Genomic DNA, 25,270 nt, shown 5'->3' with positions numbered 1-25,270 from the left:
CATACTTACGGATCAGTTTAAGGTATAAAAATGGATATTCTATCAGCGTACCGTAACGGCCTTGGTAGATTACTGTGTGATTGAACAGGTAAGATAAAAATGTAATGTAATTATGAATACTCTACCTTTTAAGATGTTAAGGTTAAAAATAAAAATATATTCAATTTTTGAACGATAATTTATTGATTTAACCGCAAATATATTAGTTTATATACAAGAGGGGGCAACAAAATGCAAACTGAGAGCCAGCTGTTTGTATCTAGTTATACTCGGAAAACTAACCGATTCATCAATACTTTCTTATTAACTAATATATAAACACATGACATATAAACCCACTGGCTTTTTATAAAGTAAATCTAATAATAACAACGAACTCAACGACGCTGTATAAAATCTAAGCTTCCCCAAAAAGCTTGCAACTGTACTACACAATACGCATACACAAATCATAAGACTAAGAACAAAACGCTTAATTTTCAACTTAATAAAATACTGAATTCACTACCATACAATGAATATAATATTTGTTTTGTTGCTACTTAAAGTTTCTATTATTTACACTATTAAACTAATAAGTCGGGGATTATCTATGTGCTCATTACAATTGTAATTTAAATAAAAACACAATACAACGATTGTAATGTATTACAACGATGATTAGTGTGCCATCTGAAAAGAAAAAAGTATAGAGAATTTTATCGCTCATAATAGTTTTAATTCTTAACAAGATGACCAGATATTTTGCAGTGAGTGACTGAAACCATAAAGAAGTATTGAATCAGTAACTGAAATTCAAATATTACAAAAAGATCATATGCAAATAATATAATCACCTTATCAATTTTTCAATATTGAAAATGATTGAAATTTGAGAAAGTTAGTACCGACATATTCATCTTCAATTTGAACCAGTCATAAACTTCAACATTTATTGTACTTTCTTTTTACACGCACATATTATACAATTTTACAACTATTATACATACTCAGTCAAACTCCCGTATCACATTATACACACCTACTTGTGTAATTCCAATGTTTAAATGTAAATAAAATATATTGCATATCGTTGTATGCTCTTTATAATGCGAATGTACGCATTTAGTTTGTAACAAAATATTTTATATACATTACAGTATATGGAAGGTATGTAATTATAAAGAAAATGCTGCATAAAGGCACATCCATCAAAGCGGCAGCGGCCGACACGCTTTTATATTTAAACAAAACAATAGTTGTATATTAAACTAAGGTGTAGAATTTAACAAACTGGTCATGAGAAATCTGAACAGTATTTGGCACTTTTATTAATATAATGTTGAGATTGAGACATCATGTCAAGGCCAGAATATACGATAAAAGTAATAAGTTGAAAGGCAGACTTCATTGAATTATAATGAGCATACTGAACATTCCAAAAAGTACATGATCCTTGCAAAGGATCTGTTTCAAGCTTTGCCAAATAATAATAACAATTTTCTACGAAACAAATTGAGGCGTATTGCATGTCTTCGTTACTATTGTGGGAGCTTAGACAAAACGATGTAATATAATAGTAACATAAAATTAAGGAACACGCAAATTTAAAAGTATCGGAACGTATGTAAGGTGTACATATTCCTACAGTCGTTGAATTTAGTATTTATGTAGGCAACCTAATAAGGATCTGCTTGATCAACTATACATCTAAAATCAAATTGTAAACTGAACGTAAACATTTATTAATTTAAGAACTAATAAGACAACTCATAAAAATAAAAACAATTGAGAGTTAAGTTTAACATCTCGATAATGCACTACCAGCGCTTAGTTTAGTAGTGAAATTAATGTTTATGTACATATTTGAAATGCAATCCCATTATGCTAATCAGCGTCAAATTAAAATTAAGTCGTAAGTAAGTAGCGGGAGCGGAGTGCAAGCTGCGGGACGTCGCTCACGAGTCCACCGGCATGTCCCACTCCGCTAGGCCGCGGTCCACTAACTCTCTATTCAGAAATATCACTTGCTGCAACACAACAGGGCGTAAATAAGTCATTTTCACAAAAAAAAAATAATTTAGGTAGCTGAAAAAAAACGAGACTTCATTTTAATATATTAGCATTATATACTATATATATAAATATGAACTATTTTTGTTCGGCAAGGTGGAAGACCTTTGAAGGTCCTCATCCCTTTTTGTAATTGTATAGAATTTTATGTATTCAGTAGTTGCATATTATCTGTAATTTACTATTCCATTTATAAATTAAATTGAATTCTGAATATGTGAAATCAATGTAAATACATCAGGATATGTGAATGTTGATTTATTATATCTTAGACAAAAGTAGAAATAAGTATTTTCAAGGTATGTTGGTTTTATATATGTTCATGCTTATAAATATATATCAAGTACATACACCTGTAAAGCAATAAATAGCTCCCAGTGTCTGTTATCATTATTGATAAAATTTATTTATGATAAATAAATCGGATTAAGACAATATTATCTTTTTGTGACGTTAGCTACCTGTGGATTTAAGGTGAGGTAAAGATGTACTAATGGAAGGCCGCACTCGTCGTAACCGGCGACTTGTGCGTGTAGAAGCTGACCCGCGGTCAGTCCTGCCATGATGCGTAATGCCTCATTACTCCACTCTGGTTCTAAAATACATAACAAATATTGCCATAATTGTTCACTGGTATTTATCGAAAGAATGTCTTGTACAAAAGTACTTACCATTAAATAATAAAAAAGCAATATGACATTGTCAAAATCAGTTCAGACAAGATGCATGTTACAGTAATAAACGAAAACTATATTTGAAGCAGTTATATACAATTACTGTATTTCGATTATTTAGACACACCATATACTTATTAAAAATATCATTAATTTATTTCACAGCAAAATGTTATTTGTCTGAACTAATTTTTAGTAAGCAAAATACGGAAAATATATTATATAATATAATCTGGTCATAAGAATATTAAAATTGAAAACAGGTATTGTAATTTATAGAGATAAGATATTTTTAGACGTTACAAAAGATAGGTTATTGACATGACAAACAATATTTAGATTATTAAATGAATCATAAATTAAATAATAATTAATTATCCATTCTTTTAAGGAATTAAATATATTTATAGCTTCATTTTGAAATTAGAAGTAGTATTTAATTAGACAAGCATAAAGAATCATTAATTAACCATTTTTCGCTGGTTTCACGAACGCCAGAAGGGCTTCTGTTGCCTGGAAAGGCAGAGTCATGAAATCAGAACGGATCTGTTTGAGCTGGTCATTGTCCACTGTGAGGTATCCACCAAAGTCCACCAGCTTCACAACAGATGTGTCATTCTCCTCAGATGTTGATATCACTTGAGCACGATACCAATTGTTTTCTGTCGGTGCAGCACATATGGACCCTTCTGTAATAGTATCAGTATGCACTTGTTAACATTTTTCTAGATATTACTTCATCTTCGGCTTTTATATAACAAGTGGAAAGGAGCCCCAGTTATTAATGGAGACTATTTGCTAACAATATATGTACCCTGTCAAGTACACATTCATACATGTTTCAACATGATTTATGAAGTTGTTAATTGTACTAAAATTAACACAATTAAAACAATTTTCAATGAATTAACTTTTTATATTGAACATTTAAGAGAAGTAGATTTCAATATAATACATATTATATTGAAATAATATGTAACAAACATTCCAAAACAATATTGATTTATAATAATAAAATAGTAAAATTATTGATATGTACTGTAAAAGTAGTTAATATTATTATTATGTTATAAATGTGTTAAATTTGCTAAAAACCAGTTCTATATTTACCTTTCACAGGGCGTGGCAAAGCCGGTACGTCTGGATTTTGATATGTGGCGGCCATAAGCCGGTGAAGGGCATGTAGTGAGGGGAAGGTGGGGTGCAGTGGTTGCTGCAGGAAGAAGTGGCCCGCGCTCACCAAGCACGTCATTATTGTGTCATTGTTCACAGACTCCACAAGCTGCAACTGAGATATTCAGCATACAATGTTCACAAATTTGAATATGTTAACAGAAAAGCCAAAGTAGCATACACTTTTTTTGTTATAAGTATAATTATTTAAGCCTCATCCTCACTATTTGTTGATATTTGTGGAAAAAATGTTAATATTGTCACTCAAATATAAATTAATGGGAACAGAAGAGGCATTACTTAATAGTGGTATACTACTGTTGTCTCGATAACATAGGTTATACCATTATTAAAAAAGAGTATATAAAGATTAGGCTATAAAAGTGACATATTATATAACGCATAAATTATTATAATAAGCAATGTGTTTAACAAATAACTACTTCACAAACTTAAAATTGTGAAACTGGTTTCATGAATAAACTAAAATAAAAATAATTAAAAAGCTGACTTTTAAAATTAAGAATACATTATCTTTCAATTTATATCAAAATAATCTTAAGCTGTTATCTATAAGAAATATTGACAAATATTTGGAAAATAATCATGTAAGAATATATTATTATCTTTATTTCAATTTTTACATGGTTTTATATATATTTTTTAGTAAAATTTAATATTTATTCATTTTTTCAAAAACTTTTTTTTTTTAATATTAGTATATAAGAAATATGCTATTAGAAATGGAGTGGTAAAGTGGCACTTTATTTAAACTGGGATAAACTTATTTCAAACTTACATATTCTTTGTTTTAATTAATTATAAGTATTTATGAAATACAAGTTAAAGTTTAACTTGATATAGAGGAAAATCATTTAGTAATGAAAACTTTGTAATGAAAGTGTATGCAATAAACATGGATAACAAGCAGTTGTTAATGTTAAAACTACATCTTACTGGTACTAACTTATCTAGTCAAGGATAGTGAATGTTGTATAATTATATGAAATAAATCTTAGCAAATTCTACTAAACAACAACATTGTTCACTTACTTGTAGGAAATCTGGTACCAATGGAGCCAGTCTTTGATATAATTCTGCACTAATTTCCTGCATGCAAAAGTTGGGAAACCTTTTCTCTGGGAATTTTTCTTTTATCACATCTAAAGCTGCTTCTATTTCACTTTGAGTTCCTATAAAAGGTCATGGATTAAGAGTGAATTATTATATTTTTTTATATTTTTATGATTATCTGTAGAAAATGGCTAGCCTGCAACATTTGTTACAATAATTAAAATAAAAATTATCCAAATAATTAGATTAATAATAATTGAAGAACTCATGCATTTTTTTTTTTTGGAAGTTATTAATTACTCACAAACTAATCCCTTCCATCGTCACCCATAAACAAAATAAAATTTTATTTTAAAATGAGTAAAATTACATATATAAAATGGGGTATATAGTAAATATGGTCTACTAATGGCCTGCTTCTGAAAACTACAATAAACCATACCTTCTACTGCACAAATCTTTTGTTTAACAGAATCAGGATGCCTTCTCACATACACACTTGCACCAGTTTTGGCTTTAATTTGGGCCACAAATGAGCCATGTTTTCCTATTAAAAGACCGACTAAGGTTTGTGGTATTATAAATTGATGTATTCTAAGCCCTGTATCAGATGGGATCATATTCAAATTTGCTGGAGGTGGGCTAGCTGCTTCTGAACATCCTTTACCACTGTCACTTGAGCCCTGTATAAAAAGTTGCATATATATAGCATTGAAAGATTAATGTCAATTTAAAAAGTATAACAATAAATAAAGTATAATTTAAAAAGTAGGTTAACTTTAATAAAATGTTGAAATGTATGGTACATTAAAGGTTGTGTTAAATGTCAATGATATAATGACATAATAATGTACTCACCTCACTGTGGTTATCTGAAAAATGACACATTGATGGACTAGCTAGCATAGGATCAACTGGACTGTGATTTGCAGAATCTCTCTCTGAGATACGTCTAGTTTGCGGTGCAGAAAATCTATTTTCACTTTCATTACTATCACTAGGTTCATCTACTACATTATTAATAATATTTAAATCTTCTGTGTCTGTCACTGTACTTTCTTTATCAGCATCAACTTCAGATGCAACAGTATTATTTGTTGAACTATCATCTTGATAATTTTCTTCAGACTTATTGTGGTTATTTTCTATTAATATAGCTGTATCACTATTTACTATTTTTGTGGTACAAGCATCTACATCATTTATAGAATAATTTGTTTCTGTTTGAAGTGACAAGAAAGGTGCTGCTGCCTTGTTAATAACAAAAGTAGGCTGCTTGGAAGATGAGCTAACCACTATATGATTTTCATTGAAAGACATCTTTTTGTCTTTTTCTAAGGATTTCTTTCTTATAATCTTTTCTATTTCTATATCAACTTCTTCATCGGTTAATTCCAGAGGGGATGACCGCTGTGAACCACTACCATTAGGAACAATATTGATTGGTGCAGATTTTACTATGGAGCGATCAGTATTGCTTAGTGGTGAAGCTTTTATATCTTCTGCTTCACCATTCAATGCTTCAGCTAACTCCTCTTTAAGACTTTTTATCCTTTCTCTTCCACCTGGGTCAGATTTTGCAAATTCTCTCTTTTTTCTGAACCAAAAAATCCCCAATAAGACTGCTATAGATGGTACTGACCACATGAGTAGTTGGCGACATGGAGCCATTGTAAAGAGCCACTTTTAACAATCTGAAATAATAATAGAGTTGTCATAATTTTGAAGAGTAATACTAATTTATATTATCATTAAAATAATATGATAAATGTTAACAAAAATATAATTATGCAGATAGGAATTGATATACAATTTCATACATAAAACATGCATACGTTTTATGGGAGGTAATGCAATATTTAGAACAAATGTTCAATTGGATTAAATTTTGTTTATAAATATATATATATATATATATAATTTAAGTACTCAAATTTTTAAATAAAAAAAAAATATATATTAAGTTCTGAACCTAATCTACTGGGTAACTTGTTCTAAATTTTAAACTAATACATGCAATAATGTACTGAATGTCAAAATTCTTAACAACACAAGAAAAATATTGATAGTTAAAGATAATCAAGTGACCTACTTACTTGATATGATGCCATATTATTAGTAAAATTGTATTGTTACCAAATAAAAATGATCCGTGTCTATATGAAATAGGTTATTGAATGCACATGTGTATTGTTATTATCAATATATGAAACACAACATTCGAAATATTGTTCTAATAATAAAAACACTTTTCTTATAAATTAATATGTCAATATTTATTGTGTAATGATTTTATTTAATGTGACGGCGTGGAACGTTGATAATGAAAATCGCTCTACGCAAGCATGGGTCACAACACAGGAAACACTAGCCACCGATCACCTATCACTTTCTGTAGGTATGGGCAAGCAATAATTATAATACTATTAACTCTCACACCATAATCATTAATAATTATTTTATTATATAAAACAACGTGTTACAGAATTTTCAGCGCGTAAATACAAAATAGTCAATCAACGAGGGTCACGAGCAATATGCGAAACCTACAGCCAACACGTAAGCAAATGTGGTTACAGAATGGAAGGTTACGCAATTTAATCTCTGTCAAAATATACATATGAGATATGCTCAAAAACGGATTACTATTGTTTGATTTTATTTATTTAGGTGTTAGCGTTGAAGCATTATGACCTATGAGCCTACTGACCAAATCCAATGATAAAAATGTGGAAATCGCCGGCGGTAACGGAGAAGTGATATACTTACTTTGATATCAAACAAATAATGTTTCCACTTTCAATTAAATAACTGACAACAATCCAAATAGGTGTGGTAACTGATTTAACTATCAAATTTCGCTTAAATTAATCCAACAATCCACGTGCTCACAATGTTTTTTAGGCACAACAAAATTCAATATGGCGACATACGGCAAGTTGCCAACATTTAAAAAATAAACGACAATACTTTAATTTAGATCAATTTATTCGATTTGTCAACATATACAACTAATAATATTGATTCTACTTGACTGTAATTTATATGTGCAGATTATTAATATAGTATTCAAAAACGTTGAAATTTAAGGCATAAAATCAAAATTTTTGTGGCTCTAGGTGGTGCCAACCATAGAGATAATTTACATGGAGGAATAAATAACAAACGAATAAGCCAATCGAGCGAGATGCACGATAACGACAACACTGTATGAGAGAAAGAGAGTAATATAATGATCAGCAGTAGTATTCAGTATGTAACGATAAAAAAAGAACTAAGTGATGCCTGTTATTATGGTCTCGTTAAATTACTAGTTGTTCGTTTCGTTTTTAGACCACAACCGGTACGTTCTTTATTTTTTTTCCGCCTAAAAATGTTTGACGTATTTTAGATCGCAAGTGTTTTACTGTACTTTTTCTATACAGTTATTATTTTTGACTTACATAAGTAGCAAAAAGGTCCCATATAAATCTTTAATTTAATGATGTTTGTCATCTAGTTATAATTAAATAACTACAATAAACAGTTTCATCGTTTTACAATATTATATTAGCTGTTTGCGAATGGTATACATTGGCGAATCTACTGAGTAAATAATCACTACATTAGGCGGTATCAATGTTAGTTAGCTTCACGTGACTTTATTAGTAATCATGGTACCGCGTGGAGGTCGATCTAATAATATAGATAAATTTTTAGCCTTTCCACCTTATAACCTATGAATTTGCTACGTGACATAAAATATATATTAATTTACTATTTTTGAGATGAAAGATTGTGTCATGACATAATTTATTAGTGTGTATCTCTTGAGTAGTATATTCTTTGGTGTGTATCAAACAGTACATCAGTTTAGGCGTATGTTAGTAGCAAAGAATAAAGTAAATATACCAAAAGGGTTAGTAGTAGGCAGTATATTCTTTGGTAGTAACAAACATACACCATGAACTTAATTTATTTTAATAAATATATTTTCAATTACATACATGAACGTATTACCAATTTTCATTTCACAAATTTAAACTTTGATATGTATGTATAAACGATTTGCAGTTCAGTTGCAGTTTCAACGACTCTGCATTTAAGTTAAGCAAATAATGCGAACACGTGGTATTTCCATATTCGCAAAAATAAGATATTAAAATCTGTTTCTAATAGGATTCGACAAGAAACAAACGATTTTAAACAATTTATCACCGTAATAACAGGCCATCCCAAGTTAAGCAGAACTTGTGGATTAGGTACCAAACAACAGATAGAAATACTTAATATTTTTTTATAAATGGATACGTATTAGTTATACATAGAAAACAACCAGACCACTACAAAAAATCATATTTCTAAATGCAAATGTTAGAACTGTGCGAGGAATCCAATGCGCTACCATCGGAAGTGGGGCGATGAGCAAACCGCCAGACCAACGAAGATAATTCCAAGACTATCATGCATAAAAAAATTATTTAAATTGTATAAATGAACCACTTTTCTATAATGCCACTTAAGACTGTAAATGTAGTCCGAAGTTTAAACCACCAACTTAATGGACCTATTCTTTAAAGACCGATCACGAAATTAGTATTCCAACTTTCACTGTTATTTGAAATTTTGAAATAGTTGACTACTTAAATATTTCGAAAGCAATTTACTTTTAATGGATTACACTGCAATGATCTGCCTGCGCTATCGTATACACTGCTGCCGGTGCACATGGAAAGTTTCCAAGACAAACTGTGTGATCCTACCTGACTTGGTGCTTTTCTAGCATGGGGCCATTAATTCCCATTCTTCAATATCTACTTCCCCTTATCTAAAAGCATTGTTTATATTTGAGATATAGGAGGAATTGACAGTTTTAGGGGTAGAAGATTTCAATAGAAGAATCATTATTTATCAATCAATACATTGTACAATACTCAGTAAATACATTGATTTTAGTGAGGTATACTTTTCACTAACTGATACATAGTGGCTTCTACTTTATACCACATCTACCAACAAAGTATAAAAAACAAATGGTTTATTTTTATTACAAGTTATCATGTGGTCTACTTATCTAAGTGAAAGTTTGTAGTCTGTATTATCTATTATTTCCTCTATCTCATATTTCACTTGTATTACATACTTTTCCATTTTTACTTTTCACTATATAATCAATGTGTAGCACTTTGATAATAACAAGTAATAATACAGATACAGTAGCTTGGACAACTATCCATAAGTTTCATGTTGTTCAGATGTGACCTAAGTTAGTACATCTCCGGTAAAGTCATAGTGTACAGATGGACGGGATTTCATCTGATTGTATGCTATGGGCTATGTGCTGGGTTGAATTCTGTCCATATTCATTATTACCATCGAAATGCTTTTGTGGATATCTCATTTTACTACCATGCACTATCCTTAACCAGTGATAAAGAGATTTGTGTTAGACAATAAATACTCATTTGTTAACATTATTTTAAATGAATTTACTTAAATAATTTATTCATTAAATATATTAAATGTGTGTTGTGTATTAACAAATATTGACTCTTTGGTGCAGTCTATTGTTCCGAATAATATGTAGTAAAGATTTCCATTAAAGCAATATATATTTATCAATTATTGCTAAATTGATGTTGCTTTGATGAAACATATTTTATATTATTACATTTTATTAATATTAAAAAGTTTTATAATACATTTTATAGTTATAGGCATATAACCATAAAAGTGAGATTAATTTTAATGTCTACCGCCAATTTAATACATGAAACAATGTAACTTTCATCAATGCTGTTTAGCAGAGGCTACCAAGTTAACCTATATTATTTCTTCCACTATCAAAGTTAGCTTCAAGTTTATGCAGTTGCAAATTACCATCATGTCTGTGTTGGTATCTAGGTCGATATCTGTAATATTAATTATAACCTACCATATTTAAAATATTAAATCTTTATATTCAAGTACTGTTAAGTCACAGTGACTTTTATTATGGTGCTATTTCAGGGTATTATATTATTTTTCTATTCATCAGTACTTTGCTAACATATTTCAGCTTGTATATCAGGTAATGATTTAAGGTGCTAGTTAGTGATAACCATGTGAATTAGGATGGAAAGTATCCTATGTATTTATCTATGTGTAAATTTCTTATTTGTAATATAAATAATATTTCCTATGAAATTCAAATGATAATAAATTTATCATACATATTTAGTTCTGTCTATGTTGTGTGATATATTTGCCTACTAGACACAGATTTCAATGTCTTTTTTTTAAACAATTGATAATATTTACTCCTAAATTGATAATCTTGTCAGCTTTTGGTGCAATTTATATTATGTTTTAAATTCTTGTATTAACTACAGGATTTTGCATTACTTTGTTTATTGAATATAATTAATAGGTAATTCATAATGTGATTTCATATGAAATAAGAGTAATCAAATTGGTTGGATTTATATATTTAATAATTTATATACATTCCTTAAAAATTTAAGAATGACTCTAAATATTAATGTGTAAAATCAATTCAAGGAATGTTCCACAGAAAATTTGTTTTCTTCTATTGTTAATATAAGGTTTTGTGATAATTTATTTATTATATTGACAATCGTTTACCATATATTATTGACATTTACACTGTAATTTCGAGTAATAAATACTGATAGTAATAGTACTAGGTATACATTATTTCTAATGTTTGAAAATTTGCAGAGCTTTACAAATTCACAGTCATGTTTATTTATAACATCAAAATAAATTTACATAGACTTACTGTAAATATTATTATAAATAGAACTAGAATTTTATATAGCATCAACCGCATCTGCTTCATCTTCGGAACTGACTTCATCTCCGAATTCGATATCCTCGTCCAAACCATCCACAGAATAGACAACAGTCTCATTGATGCGCACTGTTTCTGGAAATTCTCCATAGGTTTTAAGATTCCTTGCCTCATCAGGGGTGTATTTCAAGATGACATCTGCTTTAGCATCTTGGTAATCTCTTAAACCAATTAGTATAATATCGCCTTGATTAATCCAAACCTTTTTTCTTAATTTGCCACGAATATGACATAAACGTTTTATGCCATCAAAGCACATGGCCTCCAGGCGGCCATTACCGAGCATTTTTGTGACTTGGGCGTACTCTTGGCCATCTTCTTTGAAGACCAACTCACGTTTTTCTGTTTCGTTTTCATTTTTACCCCTCCTCCTATTTTTACCACCTTTTCCTTTGTTTTTCGGCATATTTTATATAATTTTGAGTACAAACATATACAACTAGACTATGAAAATCTCATGGATTTGTTGTACTACACAAAGTCGAATGTAAGACGTCGTGGTTTGACAGGTACATCAATAACCAACGGTTTGACGTAAGTATACGTAGATAATCTATGGTTTGACATTTACTTCTATTTCAGTTTTAAGTCTATCACAAATAGAGAAAATCGAAAATATATCCATTATTTTAAAATTATGACATACTAAATTAAACAATTATTGTAACAACAATATTAAAGAGAAGTAAGTCTGTCTGATCTAATAAGTTATATATATATAGAAATTAATCACTGTATGTAATATTATGCAAAGAATTCATGCGTTATGTATGTAATTTTTCAGTCAATTCAGACAAATGAGATCAAGATTTTAAAAGCTTGGAAGGGTCTTGAGAAGCATAGACATTTTTACCACCTACATTTACCAAATAAGTGATATACGTACTGAGTAATTTATACTTTTATATTTTTTCATTAAATTTTTATTTGTATTGTTATTCGATATACTGAGTATATGTAATATAAAACGAATTTGAACATTACAGTGATACCAAAATTGCATCAGGATGCGAGAAATAGAAAGAGAGCTCCCGTTTAAACATTTTGTCACATTCGCACTGTACCCGAATTGTATACTCCATTCATAAAAAACTTACAGAAAAAGTAAACAACTATGTATTTTATCATCGAAAATATTACAGAAGCACTTACTAAAAGGAAATAGTAACACATTTTTAGGACTCTTGATGTTTTTAACAATATATGACCATTTTTAGTAATGGTATTTATTTATGTTTACTCTAAATTGTATCTCAAATATATCATTCGATTATTCATAATCATAATTAAGTGACCACATTTAATTATATTGGTACAGAGTTTAGGTCAATATAATTAAAAAGCAACATAATTTAAAAAACAAAAACGTTGGAATTGGTGGGTGTGTTTTTGTTGCAGATTTTATACATTTTATTCAACAACATCTTAGTAATCATATTAGTTATTTAGTATTTATTTTTTGTTATATTCTTAAATTTAGTTTGCGTATATAGTGTGCTGCTACATAGATAAGTTTATCGTTTTTATTTAGGTAGTTCTTACTGGATTGTAATTCTGACCAGATGGGTTTTAGATCCTCGCTCCCCAGCTTCGTTATGATATTATGTGAATCTGGTATGCTACAGATGCATCTGGTTCTTTTCGACCAGTACGTACCTACAAAGGAAACGTTTATATGGATATTGGCAAAAATTCCAATCAACTACTATAAAAAATAAACCTGAATAAAAAAATATAAAGATATCGGTTCTAAAAAATGTATAAAAGACCGTATTTTTAAAACTTCAAACTTTTCATTCATCTTTCAAACACAAAAGATTTAAATATGCTCTCTCCCTCTAATGGCTGTGCGCTTAACAGTCAGTATATAAATGAAGATTAATTAAATAGTTAAGATATTACAAAAGTTAATATTTCATTAATCAACTACGTATACAAATATAAAAAAATGTTTAGTAATGGACCAGGTAGTCCAATGGAATCGCAGAAGTATTACACTTCTGTATTTCCATTTACCAAAAAAGATATTTACAGAACTTAAAATCGTTTTATCTCACATTTATTTTGTGCAATAAAATAGATCCATCGAAAAGAACTCCGCCAGACCACCGAGACTGTCGTTATGTCCCCTACTAAGGCCGTGGTGCTTGCTTTGAGGGTGCCAGCATCCCAAAGCGTGTTCGAGTACCCCGCCAACCACCTTGAATGAGTAGGGCGAAGTAGCCGTCCTAAACAAGATAAGGTTTTCCTTTACAACAGCTACAGAAAAAAAAATAACACGGTCTCATGACCGGCCAGCAATGGCGGCTCAGAGGTGTTTGTGTGTCAAAAAACATTAAAATCAATACACCTCTGAAAATCACCTATAAAATATTAGTCCTAGTGTCTCATAATTATTTATGTTAATTTTTGAGAATATTGACAATTGTTTTCGGCAATATTGAAAACTTGGTCTGCGTATGCATTTTATTATTAATGGTCTTTAAATAGGTAACCTTGTGAGAATTATATTTTTAGGCCTTCCAAGTTATACTATACTATAAATTCACAAAATGGACACTAAGCATCGGGCTGGTTTAATTTCATCGTCGTTACATGTAAACAGTTTAATTCAAAGGACAAAGTTTATCTATTAAAATACCAAACCAGATCGATCTATTAAAAATATCAAAACTGATCGAAGTACTCATTTTGGTTATATTAATTTAATATTGTAAATTAGATACCGTATTTATTATCGTTATTATTACCGTTATTATCGTATCCAAATGATGTAAATCATAGTCAAAGTAGTGAATACATATGATGTCGCGGCCTTTTCTTAAAACTATTTACTTATAATTAAACATACATAATCAGCCCAATTTACATAATGTCTTTTTAAGTTATATCCTATGTTTTATTCTGATGTATGTATATTACAGCAGTTTTATCAATTTGCATGGACGAGGTAGGTACAAATATTCGTTCAGGCATCATTAAAAAAACTTCTGCTTTTATAATATTATTAGGATTTACAATAGGACAACAATAGCCACAACAGTTTGTACTTCCGTATATTAAATTCATTAACTATTAATAACGTAATTGCATAAATTACTTTTTGACGACCAAAAGTTTATTAGATATGTAATATAAATTTACAGTAGGATAAGGACAGGATTATTTTTATTTATTTAAAAAAAAAAGATGAAGTAAGAATTAGTTCTAAATAACTACTTAGGTATTTACACCTCGAGCGAAATATGTTCTCCAGTACCTACCGTATCACATCGTGGCTGATGTCAAAGACCTAGTAATTAAAGTTTAAAAACCTAATTAATACATATCCTGAGAAATTAAAAACAAGGCTTAGTTAAATTATGTAATATTATCCTATCTGTGGTTAAAGACACTATCAACAATAGATATCAACATATGTTTCGAATGGTAGATAATTGGTGTTGCATCCATGATTCATTATCGTAAATACGTATGCATAATGCATTCTACTATTTGTTTCCTTTTCACGACTGAGCGGATTTCAATGATATTTGACGTGAAAATAGTTTGTCTCGTAAAGACAGACATACGCTATTATTTATCAACAGAAACGCAGATGAAGTTGTGGACTGGTACCTACAGATTATATTTGTGAAGCCCATTAAGTTGCCAGCGAGCAACAAATTTTGTAAGTATTCCTGTTATAAATGGACGATAGCTGTTTTATATGATATTTTATAATAATATGCAGTCTATATTTTATATTTTATATTTATTAGGAAGCTTATAAACTTACACAATGACAGATAATTAACAAGAGAGAAAGTAACATTATTAGATTAATCAACATCACACATTGACATTGACATTGACATTGACATACTTCACCTTCCCCTTTAGCTTACAGATCTAACACCCTTCTAGGCTTAGTAGTTCTACCATATCTAGTAGTTACACTTAGTGGTACTTGATTCCTACAGGTTATTACAGGTCTAGGTGAAATGGGAACATTTAGATTTATATCAGATTCCTGATCAAAATCTTCATTATAATTAGATAAAAAAGGATTGAGTTTCTTTGCACTTTTATAATCTGAAAAAGATTTTTTTATATGTTTAATATTCCTTCTTATTTTCCTATCTTCTCCCCTTTTGTATCCAATAAGATCTAGGTTCTTTACATTTTCCCACAATAATACCTTTTCTCCAAAATTTGTCTTTATCAGTCTTATGAACTACCTTATCTCCTATTTTATATTCCATTTCCTTTTTCTTAACAAACTTTTCTTTTTGCAACACTGACTGTTTTAGAAGTAGCAACTTATGTATATTTTCCTCAACCTTCGGATTTAATAATTTTTCATTCATAGGTAACAACGTACGGACTCTACGACTGTTTAGAATTTGAGACGGAGAAACATGCAATGTGGACAATGGTGTATTATTATAACTTAGGACATATTCTCTATAATCAACTTTATCCTCCTTAGCTTTACATAGAATCTTTTTGCTTATATGTACTGCCTTTTCTGCCATACCATTACTCTTTGGGTAATGTGGACTGCTAGTTATTAAACTTATATCTTTACTTTTAAAATATTTTAAACATTCAAAAGAATTAAAAGGGTTATTATCTGCAATAACTTCTTCAGGGTAACCAAATCGCATGAAAACTTCCTGGAATGCATTTATAACAGATGAAGAAGTTTTGTCAGATAATGGCAATACTTCAAGCCAATGTGAAAAATAATCAACTACAACTAAAAAGTATTTTCCACAAAAATCTAATATATCAGTACCTATTTTAGCATATCTTCTGTTTGGAATCTTGTGAAGTAACAAATTATCACTTTTATTAGAATCACTAAACTTTTCACAAGTCCTACATTTCATTACAAAATCCTTAATATCATTTGTAAGACCTGGCCAATAAAATAATTGCCTAGCTTTTTTATACACTTACAGATTCCAATGACCTTCATGAATTAAATTTAATACATAACTTCTCAATGATTTAGGTACAATTATTTTATTTTCTAGGAAAGCAATGCCATCTTCAAAATAGATATCATTTTTTAACTTATAATACTTTTTACACAATTCAGTAATTTTATTCATCTCTGGCCATCCATTAATATAATATTTATTTAATAAACTTAATGTTACATCAGCTTTTGTTTTATTTTGAAAATCTTGTTTTCTTTCTTTTGACATAGGCAAGTGTACAGTAACAGAATGTACTATTTGTGACATTTGATTATCATTTTCTGTAATACTTAGACAATTTCTTGATAACATGTCAGCGAAATGTAATAACTTTCCTGGTACATAATATACATTCAAATTATATGTAAATAATTTTAATCTTAACCGTTTCAAACGAGGAGATCCTATTTTACAAACTGGTTTTGACATAATTGATACAATTGGTTTGTGGTCTGTTTGAACATCAACATTACAACCATAAACATATCTATGAAACTTTTTTATACCAAAACATATTGATAATAATTCTTTTTCTGTCTGACTATAATTAAGCTCTGAATCATTCATAGATCTAGATGCACATGCTACTAACTTTAATATATTTTGATCATTATTCTGAAATAGACAACAACCTAATCCACTTTTACTTGCATCACATTGTGTCTAAAATAATTTTCTTTTTGGGGTCAAAAGGTGTCAAAGATGGTGCTGAACATATTTTTCTTTTCAGCTCAGTAAAAGTAAGACTATGAGCAGGTAACCATGTAAACTCAGAATTTTTCTTTAATAAATTGAAAAGTGGTGCCATTATATTTGCCATGTCAGGCACATACCTTCGTACATAATTGAAAGATCCTAATATTTGTCTCAACTCATCTCTATTACTTGGTTCTTTTAAATTAACTAATGACTCAACTCTATCCTGATCAAGTGACATTCCATATTCATTAAAAACTTGGCCTACATATTTAACCTCTCTTTGTTTATATTGAAATTTATTTTTATTGAAAACAATACCTAATTTCTTTGCTTTCTGGATTACACTCTGCAATGCTAAATCATGCTCTTTTTCAGTGTTTCCCATTACTAAAATATCATCAGCCCAAATAATAACATTTGACAACTCTGAAAAATGACTTTCAAGTACATCCTGAAATAATTCTGGTGCATTCATTAAACCATATGGTAAAACAAGATATCTATAAACTCCATAAGGTGTAGCAAAACAACACTTCCAAGATGACTCCTCAGACAAACTTAGATGATGAAAGCCTTCAGTTAAGTCTAAAACAGAGAAAAAAATTCTTACCCTGTAATTTAAAACTTAAATCCTCCAATGTGGGTAAACATTTAGGTTTTTTTACAATAATTTTATTTAAGTCTAATGGATCGAGACATAACCTAACTTTACGATTTGGCTTCTCTACTATTACCATTCTGTTTATATATGCATTTTCACTAATATTATTAACTTTAACAATTGATTTTCTCTCTACTAATCTATTTAGTTCTGCTTTTAAAGGTTCAAGCAAACAAGATGGTAATCTCGGAGAAGGATGACAAATATATTCTTCTGTAGCTCTGGTAGGAATTTCAACTTTTCCTGGCAACCTTCCTATTCCTTCAAAAACTACTATATTATTATTTACAAATTTATCTTTATCATTATTTGTCACCTGAACACTATGAATTCGTTTCACCAAATTTAATGAGACACATGCTGGCAAACCTAAAAGTATGTTACTTGCTTCAGCTATGACAAAATTCTCATTACATATTTTATTTTTATACTTGCATTTAAGATTTACAATGCCTATTGGCTTAATATTTTCTCCAGTAAAAGATTGTACTGTTAACTCTGTCTTCTGAATTTTACAATTTAACTTATAATTTAATTTATCAAATACACTCTTTGGCAGAATACTCACATCCGCTCCTGTGTCTAGCTTGCACTTAAAAATTTTGTCCTCTATTTGTATATTTTCTTCCCACTCACTTCTATTCTTTTTTATATTTGACAACACTACTCCACAAAATAACTCTTCATTTGATGAATTTGATTTATTACACACAGCTTCACTTATTTTCTTCACTTTACAGCTCACTGCGAAGTGATTTAATATACCACATTTTGCACATTTTTTTCCATATGCAGGACACTCTCTCGGACCATGCTGACTTTTACAACGACGACAATCAAATTTATTATTTATATTTCTTTGAAACTTCTTCTCAGTTCTTTTATTTCCATAACTCTTTACTCTATCTACTTCAATACAGGTTGGATTCATTTCCATTACTTGAGAACGGCTAGCTTCTGCTGCTCTGCATCTACTTGTAGCTTTGTCCAACGTCAAGTTCTCGACTCGAGCAAACTTTCTTGTAATTGTTTATCGAAAATGCCTTGAACGATACGATCTCTTAGTAAATCATCCTCTATAGACTCTATATAATTACAATTTACAATCAGTAACCTTAAATTAGTGTAAAAACTTTCAAAATTTTCACCTTCCAATTGTTTTCTTTCATTAAACTTGTACCTTTCAAAAACGTCGTTAGATTTAGGCTTGACATAATTCTCAATTTCTTGTAACACTTTATTGTAGTTTTCACTATCTTCCTTTGATAACTTAAACGATAATATGATTTTCGTCGACTCAGGACCCATCATGTTCCTCAGCAGAGATAATTTAATTTGGTCTGTAGCCTTGTCACTACCGACAGCCACTAGATAATCTATAAACATGCTTTTCCAAGCTCTCCATTCAGTTGCTGCAGATTGAGTTCGAATGTCGAAGTTTGGGGGCAATTTCACCCAGCTACGCTCCATGTTGTTTGAAATTTTAATCCGTGGTAAGCTTCAGATTTGATATCGTTCTAGCCGAAATACACTGTTTAGACTTACAGTAAATACCACTGCGCCATGTTTTATATGATATTTTATAATAATATGCAGTCTATATTTTATATTTAATATTTATTAGGAAGCTTATAAACTTACACAATGACAGATAATTAACAAGAGAGAAAGTAACATTATTAGATTAATCAACATCACACATTGACATTGACATTGACATTGACATACTTCAATAGCCAATATATTTTGGCTGTTTCATACAGAGTAATTAGTATTCTTTGCGTTATTTTTAAATCGCTAGCCTTGTTACTGTCTGCGTTTTAAATTTAATCGATCGTCACATCACAGTTCAATAAATGAAAATGTTATTTTTATATACATACATATATGTATTTTGAAACATTGCATGCTTCCTTAAATTACTTATAATATTGTTTAAATAAAAATAGGAATATATATTTATCACGTCTCTATAAAAATGTGTGTTTGCCAGAACACTCCAGTGAAGAAAGAATGTCGGATATACCAGATTTTATATTTTTGTAGTGACAATTAAAGGTTGTAGACACAGATTAAGAAAATTACGGTAAACGATTACTTTCTAAAAATCGATTTAGGAATTATGAAACTTCAGTTGACATGAATTCCGATGTACTGTAATTCAAAATATATAACAAAAAAAATCCGCTTCATTTTTCAGGAATAGGTATTATTTATTGCCTACATTATAAAGCGACTACAATCGGTAATTTTATTTTATGATTGATATGATTTTTTTCTGTTTTATATTAAACAACATTTCTCTTACTGTGAAGTGGGAGATTAAATTTTAAAGGATATTTATATTAGAGAAACACATGACATTAGGTTACGATTTACTTATTATTCTTCAATAAGTAAGATAAGACAAATTTTATGGTTCATATTTAAATACCTATATTTTTAATACTTAAAGTATAATATCTAGATAAGTAGATGTACGTAATGTATTAGTAGCTTTCAGTAAATTATACCTACAATTATGATTAATTTTATTTCAGTACGGTCTTTCTACTATAATATTCTTTTTGAATCTCTTTTTACGCAATGTATAAACCATAAGTATAATATAAACAGTTTTTCGCGTTTCACGTGAAATTCTATTCCTTGGGTAAACTTCCATGTTATTTTGATGCAAAAAATTACTAAATATTTGAATTTATATAATCGAAGATGTATGAAAAAATCTATTATTATGACGTTATTACGTGGCGGGTTCAGCTAGTACAAAATAAAGATTTGGAGAAACATTGATGTTTACATTGTCTTCTCGGTCGGTTTACAATGTCATGACGCCACCAAATATAGATATTGTGCCCTATATTTACTAGTTGTGCCTGCGGTTTCACCCGCGTGAAATTTAAAGCCTATATGTTATTTTAATGTATAAGCTATATTACTGTATTTGCGTGAAAATGTAACAAATATCTTATAGATAATAGTATGCCTATTATCAGGTTAATCTGAGCAAAGAGCCCTCTGATGAATAACACAAAAATTATATAAGCATCTTCGACTTTTACTTTAATAATTTTTGCTAAGTAGCTACATTAACAGAAGCCAAAGGATTTTAGTTTTAGTAGCAAAATCGTTGGCTTGCAGTACGGCAAGTGCACTCGGTTCAGCGGCTAGGGAGAGGGTGGGTGGTATACTGGGGTGAGGCCAGACGGCGAATGAACTGCAGAAAGGGTTAACGTTCGCTTCCCCTGCATCGCTTGCGCTCAACGCTCGTCGCCCACGTCCTGCGAAGCCATTACCTATGCACCTAAAACACTTTGAACCAAAAAAGAAAACATTGTCATTTATATGACAACATTTTACTTTTATTATCACAAATGATTCCGGGCTGATGAGCGGCAGCTGTTAGCGTATAAAAGTTTTATGCGTGCTATATAGATAGTCTACCTATTTTTTATATCAAGGTATTATACCTACATACAAATTAGTAGATTTTGTTTTATATTTGAATGTATGGAAATTTTTAGATCTTCCACATATCTTGAAATCGTAATTTTCAGCTAGGGAATTTCAAATTTCTTTGAAGTCTATTGTCCCTAGTCATCTTGTATAGACGGTACATTAGACTGTAAAGAAATATTATAAAGAAGTATAGTTTGTATGTTTGTATGTTCGGGGTAATTAACGGTTCTGGTAATCCGATTTAAAAAATTCTTTCACTCTTAGAAAAGTATTTTATCCCTAAGTGGTATACCCTAGGGCTATATAACATCATGCTATGACCAATGGGAGCGGAGTACTTTGTTTGATTCCGTTGCGTGCGTTGCGTAAACAAATATATATGAATGCAAAAATATGATGATATTGGTGTCCTTTAAACTAAAAAAACACGACAACATTTCTGCTACGACATATGTCTATCTTTTAAGGTTAACTCACTATAACATTTTGAAATTTGAAATTTCTTCCTAAAATATTGCATTATTTACGAAGGTGTTTTTATAAACAAGATTTTAATCCTTATCAATACAAATTCGTTATTTATTATATACGTACTATCATGCGAAGCCGAGACGGCTAATAATATATAAATTATCTGACTGTTTATGAAGATTAATTTAAATAGAAAAGAAATAATCAATAAATATAAATAATAACTCTTCAAAGTGGTTCTGGTAAACTAAATTGGGAACTCTCTTTCTTGTTAAGATAAGAATTATAATAATGCTGCTAACAATTTCTACATCGCCATCTAGTGTTGGACTAAGCAGAACTTTTACTATGGATATCAAACACCTGATAGAAATACTTAAATACACTTTTTATAACTACACGCATAATATTCATATTAATACTACACATAGGGGGGAAGGGGATTGTTAGTAATGTGGACTCATGCCCCCATTACTAGCAATGTACCAAGTCAAGTTGACCTCCACGCGGTTCCCCCTGGAAACCATTGTGATAAATTCCTGGTGAATTTGTCACATTGGGCTAACTGACTTCATGACTGACTGACTAACTGACTTCATGTTCATCTTATCATCCACTGGTGCCCCGCCAGCGTAAACCGTTAGCGCAGATGGGGGAACCATTCCATATCATCCATAAAAAAAAATACTACACATATAACATATATTAATAGAAAAAATGAGCAGTTATAATGCTTATTTCTTGTTATTCTTATCTTCTTGTTCTTATTTTTCAGCATTCCAATGTTAACTGGAAGAAATTCGTGAATGGGCTAAGTTCGCCATTGTACTAATTTAGTTCATAAGATCATTGTAAGCTTTTAAACTTTTCATTCAGAGCTCTTGTTGGTGGAGCTCTTGTCACTATCCGCGATCATACTAGTTTACTGTATTTCTAATATAGTATAGTAATAATGTAGTAATGAATTACATATTATGTTATCTGTGATATTAGAAACAAACATGATATGATATTATTTTTTCAATTGTGGGGGAATCAAACTTTGGACCATTGGAAATAAGGTGGTGTGTTAAACCGCTAGACAACAGAGACTAAGATGATAAGGAGTGATCATAATTTTTTTCAATGTTATAGACATTGAAAAAAATTTATGATCACTCCTAAAAGAGCGCATCAAGACAACATTAGTAATAGGTAAATTTCAGCTTGGAATAACAGAATGATAATTGGAAATAAAAGTATGATGGAGATAAGAACTCAGTAGTGGTGGTTTTTATAACCTACTCATAAATTACCAGGATTCACTTTGTACAAAGTCGAAGTCGTCTGTATATGTCTCCCATTTAATGCTAGCCACAATGCAACCTCTTGTAAATTGTATTTCAGTTGGAAAGTAAGTTATGGCAGCGAAATTACGGGCTACTGGGGCATAATATCATAGTCCTCCGGAATGGCAATGCATGAGGGGTAGTTTACATGATGTCGTGATGTCCGTGGCGATGGTTTTTACATAGGTGACGGCCGCTTTTCACCATCAACTTGAAAGAAGTACAGAATTCAATTTGGATGACATAAAAACCACAAAAGCTAACGAAAAAAAACCTAACGAAGTAAACTGTAGCTGTGTGCTGGGAGTTTTATTGGATAGGAATCCAACAGTATCCGTTTGCATTCTTTTCTTAAGCGGTTCTCTGCTGAAGATTTCCACTCATAAAAAAAAAAGATTTGGTTCTCATGATCGAACAGTGTGCCTTCCAAAATAAAAAAAAAATGAGCATCCATAGCATTAGAATCCAGCGCTCGAGTCAATGCCCAACAGTCAACATTTTTGTACCCTTGATTAAGACGGACTTAAATACTTCACATAATGTTGTGCATGAGCAACATTATTGCGCCATCTGTCATCTGAAAACAGTTCTAAATATGTTTCTCTATGCGCTTATCAAAGTGTCAAACATATATATCTTTTGTTAATGTAAGAATCAATAGATGGCGTTCCTAATATATATTTGTACCTGTATAATAAATAGAGCTATTAGTAAATAAGTGCATATTCTGTGGACAATAATTAATATTGACAAATTAGTGCATATTGCATTTTTTGGATGATATGGAATGGCATTTTCTATAGGAGAAAGATGTCGAAATTGTTTTACGTTACAAAAAAATCCTTCTTTTCGTTTTAGTGTAAATTGAGCCCAAACCGTTCTGATTGATGCTAAATGATGAGTAGTAGGCAAGTAGTAACGAAATAATACGAGTATTTGTAGTGAATACGTTTACTATGATTTATATGTGTTTTTTTTATCGAATATAAAATAGCGCATCCAGTTTGGCTATCGATATTATGTTATCAGGGTACTAGGGCACATGACAGATTGAGGATAAAGTTTGTTTATTTGGAATAGCGTGATCAATTCACCAGGAACATATAACGATGTTTTCAGAAGGTATTGGAGGTCACCTGGTAATAATATCTCACGACAATTCCCACAGCTCGAACTGGTCGCACTAGCTAAGCAGGGCGTGCGCGCCTAAACCACTAGACCACCGAGGCCGTCAAATGTAAATCTTGCATTGCTACCAGTGGGGCTAGTGTGGTTTCCCGGCAGAGCTAAACCTGACATGAGCATAAGCACGGGTATAATTCTATAGTCTAATATTAGTCCAATTTATTTATTTTTTGGATCTCGATTTAAAGTTTGAAGTAGAGCATTAAAAGTATATTATACTATTTATACAAGATATGAATATAGAAATTACTTATTGGCTTTATTTTATCGAAGTATATCATCTTATTTCTCAGGAGCAGTAAGAGGTGGTGGTGATAATACATGGAAAGTACTAGATGGCGAGTCATTGTACCTAAGTATATAAGATGTTCCGCTAAAAGCCTATTGCCAGCACAAATACATAATATACTTACATAGGCCGATCCTTTCGTAACAGGGTCAGGGTACTAGGTAATTGGCAAGGCGCGTGCGCGCCTAAAGGTCAAGGTCAGGTGCCCTGGAAGATTTCCTCCGGGGTCGACGGCCGGGGCCCGTTTTCAGTGCGGATAGCTCCGGGACCAGCGACCTTCACCCTGACATGACCGCGCTATGAGGCACGTGTAGGTTTGCGTAGGCGTTCTCTGTACTAAGCCAATGATGAGGTTATATATTGCTATTATATATAGAAGTACACGTTTATTTATTTCACAAAACAT

General features: G+C 30.6%; 2 protein-coding genes and 1 long non-coding RNA gene across 4 annotated transcripts; 1 reads left to right on the top strand and 2 right to left on the bottom strand.

Moving 5' to 3' along the window:
* Positions 1–1,503: 1,503 nt before the first annotated feature.
* LOC131848392 (A-kinase anchor protein 1, mitochondrial) lies at positions 1,504–7,999 on the bottom strand. Of its 2 annotated transcripts, none has more exons than XM_059198223.1 (8): positions 7,743–7,999; positions 5,832–6,667; positions 5,416–5,656; positions 4,953–5,092; positions 3,837–4,008; positions 3,197–3,415; positions 2,514–2,647; positions 1,504–2,009 (listed from the first exon to the last, which is right to left on the bottom strand). In XM_059198223.1, exons 2-8 carry the CDS (start codon positions 6,642–6,644, stop codon positions 1,938–1,940), a joined length of 1,791 nt encoding a protein of 596 aa, XP_059054206.1. In that variant the 5' UTR covers positions 6,645–6,667; positions 7,743–7,999; the 3' UTR covers positions 1,504–1,937. The 2 variants fall into 2 exon arrangements, with proteins under 2 accessions (XP_059054206.1, XP_059054205.1); XM_059198222.1 differs by having other exon boundaries at positions 3,837–4,014; positions 7,743–7,998.
* A 3,418-nt stretch (positions 8,000–11,417) lies between these two features.
* LOC131848478 (eukaryotic translation initiation factor 1A, X-chromosomal) lies at positions 11,418–12,328 on the bottom strand. The gene has a single exon (XM_059198357.1). The coding sequence runs from the start codon at positions 12,209–12,211 to the stop codon at positions 11,765–11,767; it is 447 nt and encodes a 148-aa protein (XP_059054340.1). The 5' UTR covers positions 12,212–12,328; the 3' UTR covers positions 11,418–11,764.
* Positions 12,329–12,396: 68 nt separating this feature from the next.
* Positions 12,397–13,016, top strand: LOC131848544 (uncharacterized). Its single transcript, XR_009357766.1, has 3 exons — positions 12,397–12,490; positions 12,590–12,694; positions 12,792–13,016. It is a non-coding gene; the product is annotated as an uncharacterized LOC131848544 (long non-coding RNA).
* Positions 13,017–25,270: the final 12,254 nt, after the last annotated feature.

This window comes from Achroia grisella, unplaced genomic scaffold, assembly GCF_030625045.1.
Source record: "Achroia grisella isolate CSIRO2021 unplaced genomic scaffold, CSIRO_AGI_Agris_v1 utg558, whole genome shotgun sequence".
NCBI lineage: Eukaryota > Metazoa > Arthropoda > Insecta > Lepidoptera > Pyralidae > Achroia > Achroia grisella.
The sequence above is the reverse complement of the archived record's forward strand: the minus strand, read 5'-3'. Positions and strand labels throughout refer to the sequence as shown.

Coding starts and splice junctions, on each gene's coding strand:
- LOC131848392 (XM_059198222.1), bottom strand. CDS start 6,644: ATGGCTCCATGTCGCCAACTACTCATGTGGTCAGTACCATCTATAGCA. Junction 5,093..5,415: donor AAAGATTTGTGCAGTAGAAG/GTATGGTTTATT, acceptor GACCTTTTATAG/GAACTCAAAGTGAAATAGAA. Junction 2,010..2,513: donor ACCTCACCTTAAATCCACAG/GTAGCTAACGTC, acceptor GTTGTGTTGCAG/CAAGTGATATTTCTGAATAG.
- LOC131848478 (XM_059198357.1), bottom strand. CDS start 12,211: ATGCCGAAAAACAAAGGAAAAGGTGGTAAAAATAGGAGGAGGGGTAAA.